This window comes from Pseudochaenichthys georgianus, chromosome 15 (assembly GCF_902827115.2).
Source record: "Pseudochaenichthys georgianus chromosome 15, fPseGeo1.2, whole genome shotgun sequence".
NCBI classification, from domain to species: Eukaryota; Metazoa; Chordata; class Actinopteri; order Perciformes; family Channichthyidae; genus Pseudochaenichthys; species Pseudochaenichthys georgianus.
In genome coordinates, this window is record NC_047517.1 from 10,546,688 (window position 1) to 10,564,146 (window position 17,459).

The 17,459-nt window shown below is 39.7% G+C and overlaps 1 protein-coding gene across 2 annotated transcripts in view; it reads left to right on the forward strand.

Annotated features, from left to right (window-relative positions):
• Positions 1 to 13,210: 13,210 nt before the first annotated feature.
• LOC117459728 (serine/threonine-protein kinase VRK1-like) overlaps positions 13,211 to 17,459 on the forward strand; it is a 34,600-nt gene continuing 30,351 nt past the window's right edge. For both annotated transcript variants that reach the window (XM_034100813.2, XM_034100814.2), the window contains exons 1-3: positions 13,211 to 13,378; positions 16,049 to 16,183; positions 17,308 to 17,363. In XM_034100813.2, the coding sequence (XP_033956704.1) occupies positions 16,054 to 16,183; positions 17,308 to 17,363 (186 nt within the window). In that variant the 5' untranslated portion in view covers positions 13,211 to 13,378; positions 16,049 to 16,053. The remainder of the gene's footprint in view (positions 13,379 to 16,048; positions 16,184 to 17,307; positions 17,364 to 17,459) is intronic.

The following is a 17,459-nucleotide window of genomic DNA, read 5'->3' on the forward strand; positions in this document are numbered from 1 at the left end:
GTGTCCTTTCTTATTGTATGTCCTTGGTGTTGTAAATGGAGCAAGAGAAACTTCAGACTTGATCGGACAAAATAGTATCATCGGGTCAGGTCAGGCCTCTATTTCAAACTACAGTATTAATACATTAAATGCTGCATAGAATTCATAGAATTCTCTACTAGGAGAGTACAAAGAGGGTACTGTGATGTGTGACTGCTTTGTTGGATAAAATATATAGCAGTGACCACAGTCCATGGACCTCCAGACAATGACACATACAAATTAAAGTAGGCATGATCACTCCATAGGTTGAAACTGTCCAAACAATGTGAGACAGGAAGAGACATACGTGTATCTTTTCTTATTCCCCTGATTACCACTAAGGATGTCTTAGCCAAGGTTGTCCAAGTGAATGCATGAAGCTGGGAATGTGTCAAGTGCTTGAGCATTGTGTTCTGGGCATGCTGCTTATGATGACACAACAAAGACATCCATGCCTGAGCAGTACCTTTCCATGATCCTTGGTTTTGTTCAGTGTGTAAAGGGAAATATTGATACATAAGAAACGTTTGACAGAATAGTTCCATTGGTATCAATCATTGTCCAAGAGATAATTGATATTGGGTGTCGGAGCTGTTGCAGGTCATGGCTACTGTCGGGAGAACTTGGTAATTGGAAAATACATCAGTGCTACAGTGGAGGTTACAGCAGATTTTCTTTCTATATCCGACTTTGAAATGTATTAATTTTGTATTACTATGACACACTTTAAAGGATGGGTCTAAGAAATGCAGCACTTTGACCAAGGAGACCAAAACACAACATGGAACTTATTTTAACCCAAACTACTATCTGTATATTTTGTTTAAATTCACAGCATGCATTGAGTGTACAACAAGCGCAGTGGATGTTGTGTCTCGTCAAATGTGTTAGTTATGTTTATGTATTTGTCTGTCATTTCCTGTTTTATTTTGTATTTACCTCTTGTCTTTCATTTCAGGCCCTGCTTTCTTCCTCCCCCTTGTCTTGTTTGTTTCCTCAAATGGTCGTGCCAAGCCTCAGCTCAGAAAGGATGGCTTTTTCTTATGTCAGGTTTTGTTATGTTTGTTTATTTTGTAGGCTTACGTTTTTATTAAGTCCTCTTTTTGTTATGCTAGTTTTTTCCTCCTTGTGAGTGCTTTTTGTTATTTTCACTACCTACTCTGTTAAGAGGGATTACCTGAACTGTGTAAATATACTTTTTTGTTATATTCAAGACTTTGTCTCTGGGTCGTGCATTTGGGTTCATCAGTTTGTGTCGAGGTCCTGACAGTGGAGCGTCATAGCTTTACACATAAGTCTATCCAGTGCCAAGCATCTGTGTGTGTCGTGTTAGCTAACATTTTCTAAATAACACAAAGGGCAGCTGAGTTGATGATAAAAGGAATGCCTTCGATTCAGAAGCAACCAAAGTATTGGAGACATTTAAAAAACGTCACCCAACAGAAAAGACAGGAAATGAGTTATGCTATAACAATTCCTACTGCAGGAGACATCGCACTACAGGATAAAAGTGCCACTTGACATGTTTGTATCCTGTTGTTCTCCACTTATTTGTATTACATGACTTGCATGCATCATATAACCAGAGTTGGGAGGGTAACTTTGAATTTTATCTATTGCAATTACTAACAAAATGTAATCGGTAAACTAAAATGGGTATCAAAATATAAAAGTAATGTAACCTGATTACTTTTCGTTTACTTTTGGAAATAAAAGAGAAAAACAAAACACTACAATATTGTTTACCTAGGTGTATTACGTAAGACACCAGAACAATGTGACCTTAGAAAAGAAGAAACCAAGATATTTGAGATAAATAATGTGTCAGAGATTGTATTTATTGGAAAACACTTTCAGCACTGACTAATACACAACAGAGGAATAACTGCTATACAGTATATGAGGCACGTATGCTTAAACAGTTGAATTCATTGAAAGGGGACTGCTGAGTGGAAGCAGATTAACTGAACAGCATCTCAATGCAAATCCAGACGTGCATCTTTGTTCATGTAGTGCGGCCTCTTCAATGCAATGTTTGCATGGAACAAAGCAAATTACAGTTTAACAGCTACATGCCTCCAATTTCCACTCACTGGGCCACATCAAGAAATATAAGGACTAAATTATGTTTGGTTTGGGCTTTTACATTTCAATTTAGCCCCAGGCCTGGAAGCCATTAAGGCCCTAATCTGAATCTTGGTCAGTGTTTGCTCCCTGGAGCATAAAGTATGGCTTTATTAATATCAAATCATACACAGCATTGAGAACGCACACACACACACACACACACACACACACACACACACACACACACACACACACATACACACACACACACACACACACACACACACACACACACACACACACACACACACACACACACACACACACACACACACACACACACACACACACACACACACACGCACACACACACACACACTGGAATAGACCCAGCCCACGTCCAATAATGGCGAAACAGCATCTCATTACTGGCCATTAGATTTGTATTACTTTCATTTGAACCAGCAATACATCTCGTATGCATAGACAGAACAGAGTCACAACATGAAATAGTGACAAAGCTGCATGATGGGAGCTCAGAGACATGGCCAGGAACAAATTATTCATAACATGAAACCGTTTGAAATCACCGTTTATGATAGCGGGTCAGGATGTCTCTAATTACTGACTACATGAACGCCAAATGTATGACTAAGTAATTAAGCACATACATTTGGAGTGAATTTGGACTTTTTTGTGCACAAAATAAAAATTTGTATGAGTAAGATAGTATTGGAAATAAAAAAGAGGGCGAAGAGAGTAAAACCCCCTTTATCTCTTTGGCACAATGTCCATACTGAGTGTCTCTCGCTGATGGACATAGCACATTAACTGGCTCATTATCAGCCTCCCACCATATGGACTCCGGCCGGCGTGGGTCAGAGCGGCGGCCGCCCCGATACGAGGCCCCCTAATTAGGACAATTATGCCAGCTCCATCACAAGGACCAGTTACGCAAAATGGTGTCGTGCCCTCGCCGAGATTGGTGTTACCGGGCCCAGACTATTAGAGCGGGAGGAGGAAACGGCGGTGTCGTTTGGAAGGTGCCGGCAAGCTCACAGAGCAATTACCCCGGGTGAGAGGTGGCGGGAGAGAGAAGAGACAGGTTGAGGGCGACTGAGAAGAGAGGAGACGACGGAGAGAGAAAAGGGATGGAGGGTTAACACCTGGACCACAGTGAGAGGTTACAGTATCAACAAAGTTAACCTGTGAGTGTAGGATCGATCGGGTCTACAGCAGGACCCTACTGGACAATGACTTTATCCAGTCGTTTAACCTCTATTAAGCCTCCATTGAAGTTAAGAGTCTCTTTCAGTGGAGAACTGGTTAAAGGGATAGTTCAACATTTTGAAAAATACGCTGCAGAGCAAAATAGATAAATACATTTTTTGTTTACATAAGGGTCCATTAGCGCCTTAGCACAACCATCTTTTTTCAATTGATTCCAATGAAAACAGAGCTCATGATGTGACAGCACTCCACTTTTTTTTTTTCGATGTTCTTCTCACTTGGGTTTGAAAATGTTTTAACTTTTCGTAAAAAGCCCTGGTGACGCCACTACAAACTGTATGAAAGCTTCTTTTTGGCAGTGTCTGTCAGATGGAACTATTACAACAAATACCACAAAGCCTGTTTCTTTGAGCAGATTGGCCCTGTGGACCCTGGATTTAGCTCATGATGAGTGTGCAACTGTAATCATCCTTCTCCCTCGATATATAGCTGTCACACTGAGTAGTGACAAGCTCATTGTATACAAAGTGTATAACGGGTCAGGCCTAAGTTCCAGCCGTTATCAGTAATATCACGTTGTTTCCTTTTATCTTCTTACCTCCACATGTCCATAGTGGCTTGGTTGAAAAAGGAAACCCAGAGATCATTTGTATTTAAAACGCACTAACTTAACGTAGAGTCCTTTGCTCAATGAAACCTTTTGATTGAGTTCTGTAGGAAAAACAAATGTGTTGCTCTTCTCTCAACTGGGTAAAGTGTAAGTGTCTGGCTTTCCAACTAGACACTTCCACTATATAACAGTCTTTTTGGTATACATTTGTAGTCACATGACTTGACAAAGCTCCTTCCAGATTCACAGAAGATATACTTGTCGTGTCCAAAATCAATACCTTCAAGAGTTTGCTTGACAGATACAACCTGTATTCATTGGCACACAGGTTCAAATCTGTCTTTGGATTATTTTTCCTCTGAACACACAACAGTCCAAAACTCCATAAGGACACCTATAAAACATATTTTAACACTGCACTGAATCGATTATGTACATATGTGTAATGAGATGTCAGTGAAGGACTATGCAATTAAAAGCATTATTGAGCCAATTAGATAGAAGCTCAGTTGATAGCAGGTATTTAGACACCATACAATAATTATGCCTCATTAATTGTTGTTCCATTGATCTTCAGATAAACAGCGCCCATCACTCAGAACTCATCTTCAATCCAAAGCAGACACAGTTCTCGTCCCGTTTTACTTACGACTACCTGATGTTCAACCAGTGATGTTTTTATTTTCTTCCTTTCATAGCAGAATCCTTGAATCTTAAATTAGGCCCTGAGGGTGCCTGTGGATCGATAGGCTCTCTGCAGGTGCATGCCGACTGCAACAACAAGATAAAGCATGTTTTCCCTCTCCTTTCATCGGAATAAAACAAGCTTGATTGGGAGCCATGAGTGGAGAGAAATGTGCGAGTTTATGTCCACCAACCGGTTCCGCCGTTGCATTTGTTCGTGCAGCCCGTGTTCATTAGCCAGGCGTGGTATTGACCATGTTGTACAAGTAAAACGGAGATCAAGCTGGGTTACAACAGGGATGGCGGGATTCCTGAAAACATTGATTTGTCAGAGTAAGTTGAATAAGCAGTATACAAGAGGCTGCTTTGAAGGCCCAACCCTGTGTCAGAATCTAGCACTTTCGTTTTTCTGCATGTTACTGCAAACAGCGCTGCCCTTATTGACTATTTGAAGTATTTCTGCATAGGTCCACTTCAGTACTGAGTGAACAAGCGTGTACTATGACTATGATGTTTGGAACTCGAATGTGTTGAAGACACCCACAGCACAAGCCAAAGTGTGTGAAGTAGCATTTTGTAGACCATTTCAAGATGTTACAAACTGACTAATGAGTTCATTGCATGGGAGTGATGTCGTCTGTGAAGCAGGGTGACCCACACAAATGGCAGGGACATTTTTTCCAAAAAAATAGGCCTTTAAAGAAAAAACTGATTTGTATTACTACTGAATGATTACATAAATGAATACATTTTTGGCAGGGGAAGACTTCATATTCCAAGTGGGAGACTTGTGTTGTATTCAGACAATAATATGACACTGATCAATAACATCACAGTTTCTGCAGCTAAGTGGGTTTTTGTAAAATTCATTTGAATTATTTATTGAGATTTAGTTCATAAATTAATTATTTATTTATTTAATTGTGTTAAAAAAAACATGATTCTCAAGCTTGCTGAGTCTGCTGTGGGTTCCGGTGTTCTTGTGAAGGGGTTTGGTATGCAGTATGTGGGTTCGCCCTTGCATAATATTCACCTTGAGTTAGATCTAGCCACAGGTCCGGTAATTGTCGGGGCAGTCACCCGCACAAAGTCCAAGTGTGGAGTTGATGTTAGCAATGTTGGTCTGTCTGACAGTTTTAGGGCTACAGAATTAGACAGACCGATCAGTCTAACCCTCCACCGTGGCATGAGGATGGGACATCTGGTACGGTAAGCCTCGGTGCTGTGCCTGTGGCACATCATCAGCTTGCTGGCCACCTTGGTGTTAATAAATATGTCGCTGCCTGTGTAGTGGCGCTGTCCAGTGCTGAAAGTGACAAACCTTCCACCTCTGAGGCCCAGGTCATTGTGGAGGGGGATGAGGTTATTGGTGTTCAATCAAAGGTGGTGTGCAGGTGCGAAACTCAGAAATTCTGAGGAATATAGAGTCTCATCTAGCACACTTGCCTGATGCGCAGCGTGCAGACGTAGTTGAACTGATCGTGGAGTGGAGAACCCTGTGTCAAACTGCTCCAATAAATTCAATCGCCACCAGCGGGTGTATTCCACCATTGAGAAGAGGCACTGGCTATGGTTCTGGCTTTAAACCGCTTTGGGGTGTGCGTTGGGTCACCAACCAGCTTTATGAACCCCTTCAATCTGGATTTCGTCCTCACCACAGTACAGAAACTGCACTCGTCAAAGTCCTCAATGACCTCCTCACCTCTGCTGACACTGGTTCCCTCAATATTCTCATCCTCCTTGACCTGAGTGCAGCCTTCGATACCGTGAGCCACAACATCCTGCTCACCCGACTCAGGGACATTGGTATTGAAGGTATTGCACTCAGATGGCTCCAGTCCTACCTCACTGAACGATCCCACTTCATCTCCCTCCCCAACCACTCCTCTGCCACAGCTTCAGTCACCCAAGGCGTTCCTCAAGGAACAGTACTTGGCCCCCTCCTCTTCATCATTTACATCCTACCCCTCTGTCAGATACTCCGCCACTTCAACCTCGACTTCCGCTGCTATGCTGATGACACTCAGATCTACCTCAGCACAAAATTCCTCCATAACCCACTCCTTACCCACATCGATTCCTGTCTGACAGCTATTAAAACTTGGATGCAACATAACCTCCTCAAACTGAACAGCAACAAATCAGAACTCCTCCTAATCGGCTCCAAATCCACCCTCAGCAAGGTCACTAACATAACTCTCACCATCGATGGCACCATTGTTTTCCCCTCCAATCAGGCACGCAACCGAAGAGCTCTATATAAATAAAATGCATTATTATTATTATTATTATTATCATTATCATTATTATTATTATCGGACATTCTTGTCGCTGTTCTCGCCAATAAAAATACCCCTTGTGTTTTTGCAGAGGATGCGTAACACAAATCAAAGATTGATGTGGTGGAGTATTTTCATGCAAGCCTTCAATGTTGAGGTCAAACACATTGGTGGCAAGGACAATGTGTTGGCCGATGCATTGTCGTGCTTATAAATATGTAGCAGCTGTTGCGAGTGTTTTTTTGGTTGCTGTGTGTTTGTCTGGTGTTTGCCTGTTCTGTGTGTGGCCTGAGTGGTCGTAAAAGGCAAACGTAGTCGTGAGCGCATCTGTCAACTCAAAGTTGATTGTTGTGATTGTTTTGTTTGAAAAAAAAAGGAAATCACTAACTCATGGTGGGGGTGTTACGTGCTCCCCTCCTTGTTTTCTTTTCTGTCTCCCTGCTGCACAGGTGCACCTGGTCTGCCCCTGGCTCCGCCTCTGCCCAGGTGTTCCAAATTCCACTCAGTCGTGGAGATATAACCTCCAGAGACCCACCCATTAATTGTTGTCCTCTGTGGAGCACATTGGGTTTTGGTCCATTAATTTGAGGTTATATGCCACAGCATTAAGTCCAATTGTACTCCATGACCTAAAACAAAATGTTTTTATGAATGTCCTCTTGAGTGAGGAGGACATGAGGATTTGCTAACTTTTTATTTCCCCCATTTTACACAACACAAATGTAGTCCACTATGGGCCACAACTAACACGGTTTCTGTAGGGTTCATGGCAGACGGATGCAGTGGGAAAACATACATCAAGTGCCTCAAGTGTCAGATGTATCTCTGCATTTCAAAAAAGGATGAAGTACTACAAATGAGGGCTCAATATTTGTTGCATTGAGTTGTTGTGCTTGTCTAAATGTACTTGTATGTTAATGTTGTTTGTATACTATGCTTCGCATAACTAACACCCGATGTCCTCTACAGAGGACACACAATAAAACAAAAATAAAAATATATCTTTTTAGTTGTTAGTCATTATGTTTATACCACCCTAAAGACTTGTGTGATCTAAAAAAAAGGACATTTGAAACCTTTTTCTTTCTGGGTCTCAGGAGAGAAGCTGGAGGAGAAGGATGTGTTGCCTATCCAAACGCCGGGAGACACTCTCCTTAGAATATCTCTTTGCTATTTTGAGCTGTAGGCCATATTTTTGCTGATGTGTTTATGTTTAGCCTGGAGGACCTGGTAGTCCAGTTTTCGCGGCTTTATTTTGTTTCCCATATAGGGTTTATATTTGAATTCTGGTTAAGGGGGGGAAGCTCTGGGTCCTACGGCCCAACCCAGTCTCACGGAATGTTGTGTTATAGTCACAACATTTAATCTATTGATTCGTGTTCACCAACACGATTTTCCCCCTTTTTTTCGTGTCACACAGAATGATTTTAAAAGCAATGTCTTTCTATTGGTATGTTTCGTGCCTGCAGCACGTCTTTATGTCCATTTGGGTCTTGGAAGACCGGAAGCTGTGGGGTTCATAAAAACATGTTCTTACTCAATATCAAGCCACGATTATTGTTTTTATTTTAAATCGTATAATGTCGGACTTTTTTTGTCGTCTGTGAGGAAAAGAAATGGGGCTCAGAGCCTCAGGATACTGAAATCTGTATTTTTTAAAATCTTTTTTCCTTCTAATTTGTTATTCTTTTCTAAATAACACACTGTTATTTACTCACCAATAACACACAATTATCCTTGTTTTTATTTATTTGTTTGTTTAATTCCATAATCTCTGGCTTTTTTGGCGTCCGTCAGGAACTGAATTTTTTTTTTTAAATCACCGGAAACAGACGTAGCATCATTGCGATACACAGCCACTGAACTGATTACCCAAGATCCTCAGCTATGGTTTAAGCTCGCTGATTGGATGGTTTAGCCGCAATGCATGGATATGGTGTTCATGCCATATAAAATCCGAAAAACTTTTTTTTTAAAGAAAATAATACTTTATTCCGAGTGCTCTTGCTTTTCTCTTTGAAAGTCATCACATAACGGCATTGTAATACACGGTTCGGCTGCATTACATATTACAGATCTGCCATAGTTCTTTATTTATAGAGCCCTGATCAGAAGACCTTTGGAAAAACTGGAAGAAATGCCGCCGAAACTGAATACTTGACGTGGATCATAAATATATCAACAATTAAACAACATCTTCAATTTCTCTTCACACAATACGTCTCCTTGCAGTATCAACACTAATTCGGCTGACTTTTACATTTGATCTAATTCATAGATAGGTTATATTTACACCATAACGGTGCACAACTGATATAAAAGGACTGTAGTTTTCAAAGATATTACTGATTTTCTTTGAATATAAGAATGTAAATACTGAGTCTGAAATAGTATAGCAATATGCTGTAAAATTATGTGAAAGCATGAATAAAACGACACATCTTCAGATGTTGTACATACATAAGTGTCCTACACTAATAATACAAAGTTATTATGGCTGTGTGTACCTTGTGTGCACCGCCTAGTGGTTAAAGCACGTTATTGAATTATTGTTTTTATGTGTTATATTTGATGAAAAAAATATTAAGAGTACATACTTTCATAGGGGGAAAGAAGGTCAATGATAGAAATATATATATATATATATATATATGCAATATTCATTGCATAACTACACTATAGTTGTGTATATGATATGTCAATAAAGCTTAGAAAATCTTGAAATCTTGAAAGGGATGTCCAAAAAAGCCATATTATACAGTCTTTAATTAACTATTAGTAGAGAATAACAAGTAATGAATATACTTTATTACTCGTTTACATTCATGTCAATTGCAGATACATGTTTAGTCTTCTCAAGCACCAACTATCAAATATCTCTGCAAAGTAACTCAAATAAATGTAGTGGAGTACAAATACCAGGTTAACCTCTGAATAGTGGAGAAGAATTACAAAGTAACAATGAGCTGTCATGTGGGTATATATTAATGCTGCGCATTATGGACACAAGCGATTTTCACCCATTTATTAATTATATGTTTTACATTTGATAACACCAATGTGTTTAATACTGGCAACTTCTAATTGTGGGAAAAACGAAAACGTTCAGTAGAGACGTCCCATAGAACATTTTGGGAAACACAATAGCCAGCATGTGTAGTTCTGGGGGGGCCTTCGATTCCAGTTTTGGATAGTCTGGCGTGGTTTCGTTCCATTTCAAACAGCTATTTGACGCTCGGCGTAACCTTGGCGCACTGCCACTCCAACATCCAATCCCAGAGCTTGAAGATTAATCACGGGGACAGTAGGCCGTAAACGATAGTTTGTGATTATGGGTAGTGTGTCTTCGGCCATCCTAAACTCAGAAATGTTTTTGGGATTTGATATGGCATTAACACCATACATGCATTGCGGCTAAAACATCCAATCAGCGAGCTTAAACCATAGCTGAGGATCTTGGGTAATCAGTTCAGTGGCTGTGTAAGTCACTACCCGGGTTGCGGTTGGATAATCCAAAAATCAGCTCCTAACGTCTAACCCTATCATCTATTCCTTGACCTCTGAGTGAAACGTCACGGGGTTAAGGGATAGTGGATAGGAGAATTCAAAAGGACTTAGGAGAAGAGACTGCGGTACTTTAGAGAATCCGCACTTTCACTATCCGACGTGTTTATGATGCGCCAGTGGACGTCATCAATGTGCGTCTGCTGCTGTGGGGAAACCATGAAAACTACAGTTTTCTATACAGCGGACTACAACATGGATGTTTAATAAGAAGGAGGGACTACTGTAAACTCATCTAGAGACTCTGCACCGTGCTCTGATGCTGTTGCTTTGCTTTATGAACGTGGACAACAGAGAAACATATTCTTCAGGACCAAAGTTGGAATTGAAATAAAAAACGAAAGTGAAACTTATGCTTGGCGTCACCCTCTCCTTCCGGTCCACATTAATACAAATGATCCCAATACGTATGATTGTATGAACTATGAAAATATCTTAAAATCAATACAAATGTATTTATTATAAACGTTAGTCTTTAACATTTACCACTGTGTATATCGCCATTCAAACATATTTTTAAAGTTGAACAACCCCCACACAGCTCAGTAAAGACTGTGAGATGTTGACTTTATTTGATAATTTCAGTAAAAACTAACATTCATATTTCTCTTTTTGATTATAATACTGATGCACGTTCAAAACAAAGCACTTTGGCAAGTTACCACATACCTTTTAAAATGCTTAATAAGCACCGTAACTTTCATGATATCATTTCTCGGTCATAATCGGTTGTTTCCGTGAACGGCCGACTGTTGTGTGACGGCAAATGCTGCGGCTATTGTGGGGCAGCATTTTCTCCTCTCCTTTCGTCAAGGGAGGTCCAGTGGTTCCTAAGCTAAAGGAGGTTATAAAGGAAGTTTGAAACCTCCTTTCCTATCATCTAGAGAATTTGAACGGCACTTATCATGGCTGCCACTGAGGGACTTTCGGGTAATTTCACTCCGTTAGGAAGGTTCCTAAACTAAATGGACTATTCGACTTCAGCCCCGATCTGTCCCCCTGCCCATTCTGTACTGCGCATGTGCGACTCGAGATGGTCCGCCATATTGGACAACTCCGGACGGCAACCCAAGTAGGACCCTTGACACAGTGGCTTTTGGCAAAGCTGAAAAATAAAACTCGAGAGAGATGAGTTATTGTTATTACAACGTGACTTCACTATTATTTAACAACTATTTTTATTGTTTTTTTTATTTGGGGTTAAATACATTGTCAGAATAAGTGAGAAATGAATTTAACTTCTGATAGACAGCCATATGCCATACATTGTTGCATACATTCACAGTAAATATGTATTCAGTATGATAGCTGTCTAACAGAAGTTAAATGAATTCACTTATTCTGACAATGTACTCGAAATGTCCCTTATAGGCCTACGTCTGTTTCCGGTTATTTTTATTTTGAAATGCAGTTCCTGACGGACGCCAAAAAAGCCAGAGATTATGGAATTAAACAAATAAATAAAAACAAGGATAATTGTGTGTTATTGGTGAGTAAATAACAGTGTGTTATTTAGAAAAGAATAACAAATTAGAAGGAAAAAAAGATTTAAAAAAAATACAGATTTCAGTATTCTGAGGCTCTGAGCCCCATTTCTTTTCCTCACAGACGACAAAAAAAGTCCGACACTATACGATTTAAAAAAATAAAAACAATAATCGTGGCTTGATATTGAGTAAGAACATGTTTTTATGAACCCCACAGCTTCCGGTCTTCCAAGACCCAAGACCCAAAAAACATTGCCAGAATCTGGCATTCACTCTCTGACTCTGTGGCAGAAACTCTTGTACACGCATTTATTACATCCCGTCTGGACTATTGCAATGGAGTCCTGTCCGGGGTTCCCAGCAAAACCCTGGATAGGCTCCAATACGTCCAGAACTCTGCTGCCAGGCTTACCACCCACACCAAGCCATGGCACCATATCACCCCCACCCTCATCCACCTACACTGGCTGCCGGTCAAGTCCCAGATTCAATACAAAACACTCATCCTCACGTACAAGTCCCTCCATTCCCTCGCCCCAGTACCTATCGGACCTCCTCCATCCCTACACCCCTTCTCGGAGTCTGCGGTCCTCAGACACGGGCCTGCTCTCCATCCCCCGCTCTCGCCTCCGAACTGTTGGTGACAGGGCGTTCAGTGTTGCGGCCTCCACCCTCTGGAGTGCACTTCCTGCCAAGATCCGTAATGCTGCCTCCCTGGACATCTTCAAATCATAATTAAAAACACACCTGTTCACCCTGGCCTTCGGGCCTTGTTTTGTTTGTCCACCATGTAGCGACCTTGGGTCCCTTGAAAGGCTTTTTTTTAATTATTATTATTATTATTATTATTATTATTATTATTATTATTATTATTATTATTATTATTATCATGCCTTAATGCTCTTCAAAATACTTATAGCATATAGGTGCCATGTGCCATCATCACTCCACAGAAAGCTGTGTCATCTTGACTGGATATAGAAATCATGACATGTAAGAAAACCCATTATGCCAAAGAGTGTTAATGCTGGTTGTAATCATGAGGTTTTTACACCAATCATTGTAGGAGATCCTATGTAATATTTTTTTTTGAAAAACGTATTATTAAAAGCACATTAAGTTAAATTATCAGTATGAGTGCTTAATACTTCACAATCCTGCCTCTACTGCTTTCCCATTGGATATTGTCTCGTTGAAAAACTTTCCCTTGCATTCTATTGGCTGTGCGGTGTAATAGGCGGGACAACTTTCAGGAAGTAAACAGCGTTTGTTTCTGTTTCGCACCGCCATATAGGCAACAGGACAGATACACATTTTAAGAATACGTTTGCTCTCAAGTATATATTATCACCGTGTTTCGATATATATTTATACACAAAAGGACGACGTAGGCTACGGCTTGGGTTCCCTTGGGAGGTCGGTAAATAACAAAGCATGTAAGTAATAACATAGCTCCTCCTCACTAGCTTATTTAGCTGCTAGTTGGATGCTCCTTAAACTAATGCCAACTGTTAGCTTTAGGTGTTCAAACCTTACATTTTCCACTGCATTAGGCGTGTCATCTAATTGTAACGACAGTGTGTTTAACGGTATTGAGTTATCTTTAACTGTGGAGCTATTTCGGTTGTCATTCTTGTGTTGTGTGTAACCTTTAAACATACACTAACAGTGGCGGAAGAAGTACTGTACAACTACTCTGTTACAAGTAAAAGTCCTGCATTCAAAATCTAACTTAAGTAAAAGAACAGAAGCATTAGCATGTACATATACACGTACTTTTTGTACACACAGTCCAATTTCAGAATCAAATCACTGGATTATTAATATTTATGCATTAGTGTGTCAATGAATGTTTATTTATTAGTTAACTTCAATATTATCTTATCATTTTAATTTGTAAAGTAACTAGTAAGCAAAGCTATCAGATACATATAGTGGAGTAAAAATACAATATTGGCTTTCAAAGTGTAGTGGAGCAGAAGTATTAGAGCATAAAATGAAAATACGACCAAATTATACCTGAGTACAGTACTTGAGTAAATGTACTTTACTGTACTGCTTACTAACCGTGACAAACAAAGTTGGATAGTCAGATAAAACACTCTGCCGTCACGTGCACTATTGATATCCCAACTTTAATTGCCGAAGACTAGACGGTTACAGTGTGTACTATCATTACGTTTTTGGCAGTCATTTTTCTAAATCCAATTTAATTTTAAAATGTGTTTGTATCATTTTACAAAACTGGCAGTATAATGCTCAAGGTAAATCCTGTACCAGCCAGCTGGTGTTTTCTAATTTTAGTTGTCATGTTAGACAGAACGGTGACTCCGGAGCCTACTATTTTTAAGTAGTGTGGGACCGAAGCCGAATTTTATGTTGCCCATATAAGAATTCCGGTACAACTTTACAATAAGACTACCCTTATAAAAGGTTTACCAATAGTTTGTAATTCATTTATTAATTGGGTTGTGAACGCTTTATTAATCATTAATAAGCTTTTATAAGACATGAGATAAACAGGGCAACTGTGACCGGTTGCTTGCCAAATAGTGAGCCCACATTTATCTGTACTGCTAAGCCTGATATTGGCTACCTAGCTTACTTCGTCTTCTTCATCAGCCAGCATCCTTGGCAGTGGCGGATTTAGGATTGTAGGAGATCCGGGGCTTAGCCCAGGAGTTGTTGGGTTGGGGGGGGGGGGGGGGTGCAGGGGTACAGTGCTATTTTTTATAAGTGGGGGGTGGACCGAACATCCTTTAGGGGGCTCGTCGCCTCCTCTCGGGGGGTCCGGGGGCATGCTCCCCCGGGAAGATTTTTTTTTTTTTTAAATATTGAAGTTGAAAGCATCAATCTGGTGCACTTTGAGAGCAACATTAACCCTATCTTAATAACACCTTAAAGCGGACAAAAGGCACTGGAGAACACTCATTAACACCCTTTAATGAAGCAAACTAATACCTTAACTCACTCAAATAGTCGTTTACTTATTAAGGTGAAACGAATGTGCGTAGAGTTTTAAAGGATGCGGATAGTCTCACCTTGATTCTGGCGCATTGCTTATCGTTTTATAGATCTATTCTCATCCACCATCTTTGTTTGTGACGTAAAGAGTGTAAGAGTCACGTTTCTGAATCGGACACTCTGAGTGGATGCAGTCACAGCCAATCGGAGTCTGATGCAGAGGGTTGCCTGTCAGTTCTGTTGTTATGTGTACTGAAACGAGATCCGGTATAATTCCACGCGCGAAAACAAAATACAAATTGGAATACGTTATTTTAGTGTCTTAAAAGTAGACTGAGGTATGAAGGGTTAACATTACATCTTAGGATAATTTTTAGTCATGTTCTGTATACATACTAACATATAAGGGTATATTTAGTGTGATTACTCCATGTTTACTAGCTATAACATTAACGTTACATCACTCTTTTTCACTTCTTACTCAGTCAGCCAGAGTGCAGATATCACCATTAGATTAACAAACCTGAAACATCATCCATTTCTTGACTGCTGGTGATGACATTGTTGTCAGCTGCTTATACTGCTGCTGCTGCAGCTTGTGGCGCCTGCTTCGATGACAATAACTTTCTAATATCCATAACTGTATAGGCTATTAGCTTAAAACTCGTCAGGCACTAGGAAGGATCTCTTCTTCTTCAGGGCAGGATATGCAGTACGCAGGCTAATGTCCCACAGTGGCTGCCTCTCTGGTGGACTCCGGTACTGCACATTACTCCCGAGACGTTTTTGTTTTTTAAGTGAAACATCCGGGGCTTTTCAGAAAACATCCGAGACTTGAGCCCAAGTAGCCACCCCCTAGCGCCGCCACTGATCCTTGGTATCTGCGGTTCACTGAGTTGATTCTCGCTAAGTAGCCAATATAAGGCTTAGTCATCTTGCCAAATAGTGAGCCATGTGTTGATGTGTGGAAACTGTTAGAACTGGTTTATAAATGGTTCTTAATGATTAATAAAGTGTTTACAAGTTACAACCTAATTCATAACTTCATTATAAACCCTTTATGAATCCTTTATAAGGGTAGTCTTATTGTAAAGTGGTACCAGAATTGCTCACATCACATTTTTCCTACACTTCCTGCTCAGTTGTCATGCCACCACCGAAGAAGAGCGCATTGCCCAAACACCTCCCAGAAGGCTTCCTACTGACCGACAGTGAGAAGAAGAAATGGAGGCTGGGTAAAATCATCGGCCATGGTGGCTGTGGACTCATCTATTTAGGTAATACATATTTACTGTGGACATCTTACATAGTACTGTGAATTTATTGTATTATATATTGTATTGCTAGTGCAGTAACGTAACAAAGTATATTTATTCAAGTACTGTACTTAAATAAAAATGGTGATACTTATACTTGAGTATTTTCACATTATGCTACTTTATACTTTTTAGTCCACTACATTTATTTTACAGATTTAGTGACTAGTTATTTTACAAATTTAGATTATTAATTTAACACCAAAATCAACACATTATTATATGTTATTAACAGTTATGCTCCCCAGTAGTTTATAAAGTCATTAAAATAAACCCCGCTTTTACCAAGTGCAACATTGAAGTGATTAACACATTAATGCATCATTAATTATAATACAATCATTGAAAGATATATTGTGCTTTAATGTGTACAATGAGTACTTTATATATTGATCAAAGTACTTTTTAAATGTTACTTAAGTACACTTTTGAATGCAGGAATTTAACTTGTAATTTATTATTTTTACATTGTGGTATTGCTACTTTTACTCAAGTAAATAATCTGAGTACTTCTTCCACCTCTGTTTGTTGTACATTTTGTATTTAACTTATTTTGTTAATATAAAGATTTTATTAACATTTTTGTTTAATCTCAATGGCCCATTTGAACCTTTTGTATTTGTATGGTGGAACACATATTTTTGTTTTAATTTATTGTAAATGGAGCAATTGTCACAAAATCCTATTTCTCCCAGGATAAACAAAGTGTTCTGATTCTTAACGAGTGTGTTCATGCAGGCAACAGAATATCTCTCTCTTCCTGGGAGACTCTGATTGATCTGTTTGTCTCTTTCTGTAGAAAGCTCTTTCAACAGATTGTTACAAGACAACCCTGGGATTCCTAACACATTCCATCCTAATCTATGGAGACCTTTCCACTCAGCACTAACTCCCGATATTTACAAATCCATAAGTGCAGTCCGGCTTTTTGAGTACAGTATTTTGTTAATTTCTTCCTGGTCTTGGATACATTTTAAACATGCAAATGGCTGGATAACGTCCAAGAGTTAAGACATTTCATAATGTATCACAACTGTATCCTCTGTATGTTATTATAACGTTCCTCTCTGTCTCCTGTTGAACAGCCTCCCGTGATGTGGACAGACCTGTTGCAGCAGACACTGACTTTGTCATAAAACTGGTGAGTACATTTGAGCTTCACACAGCTGTTACAGAGGATGATGCATGTCAAAAACTATTTGCATCAAAACTATGTTTCCTCATTTCAGTTTCCATT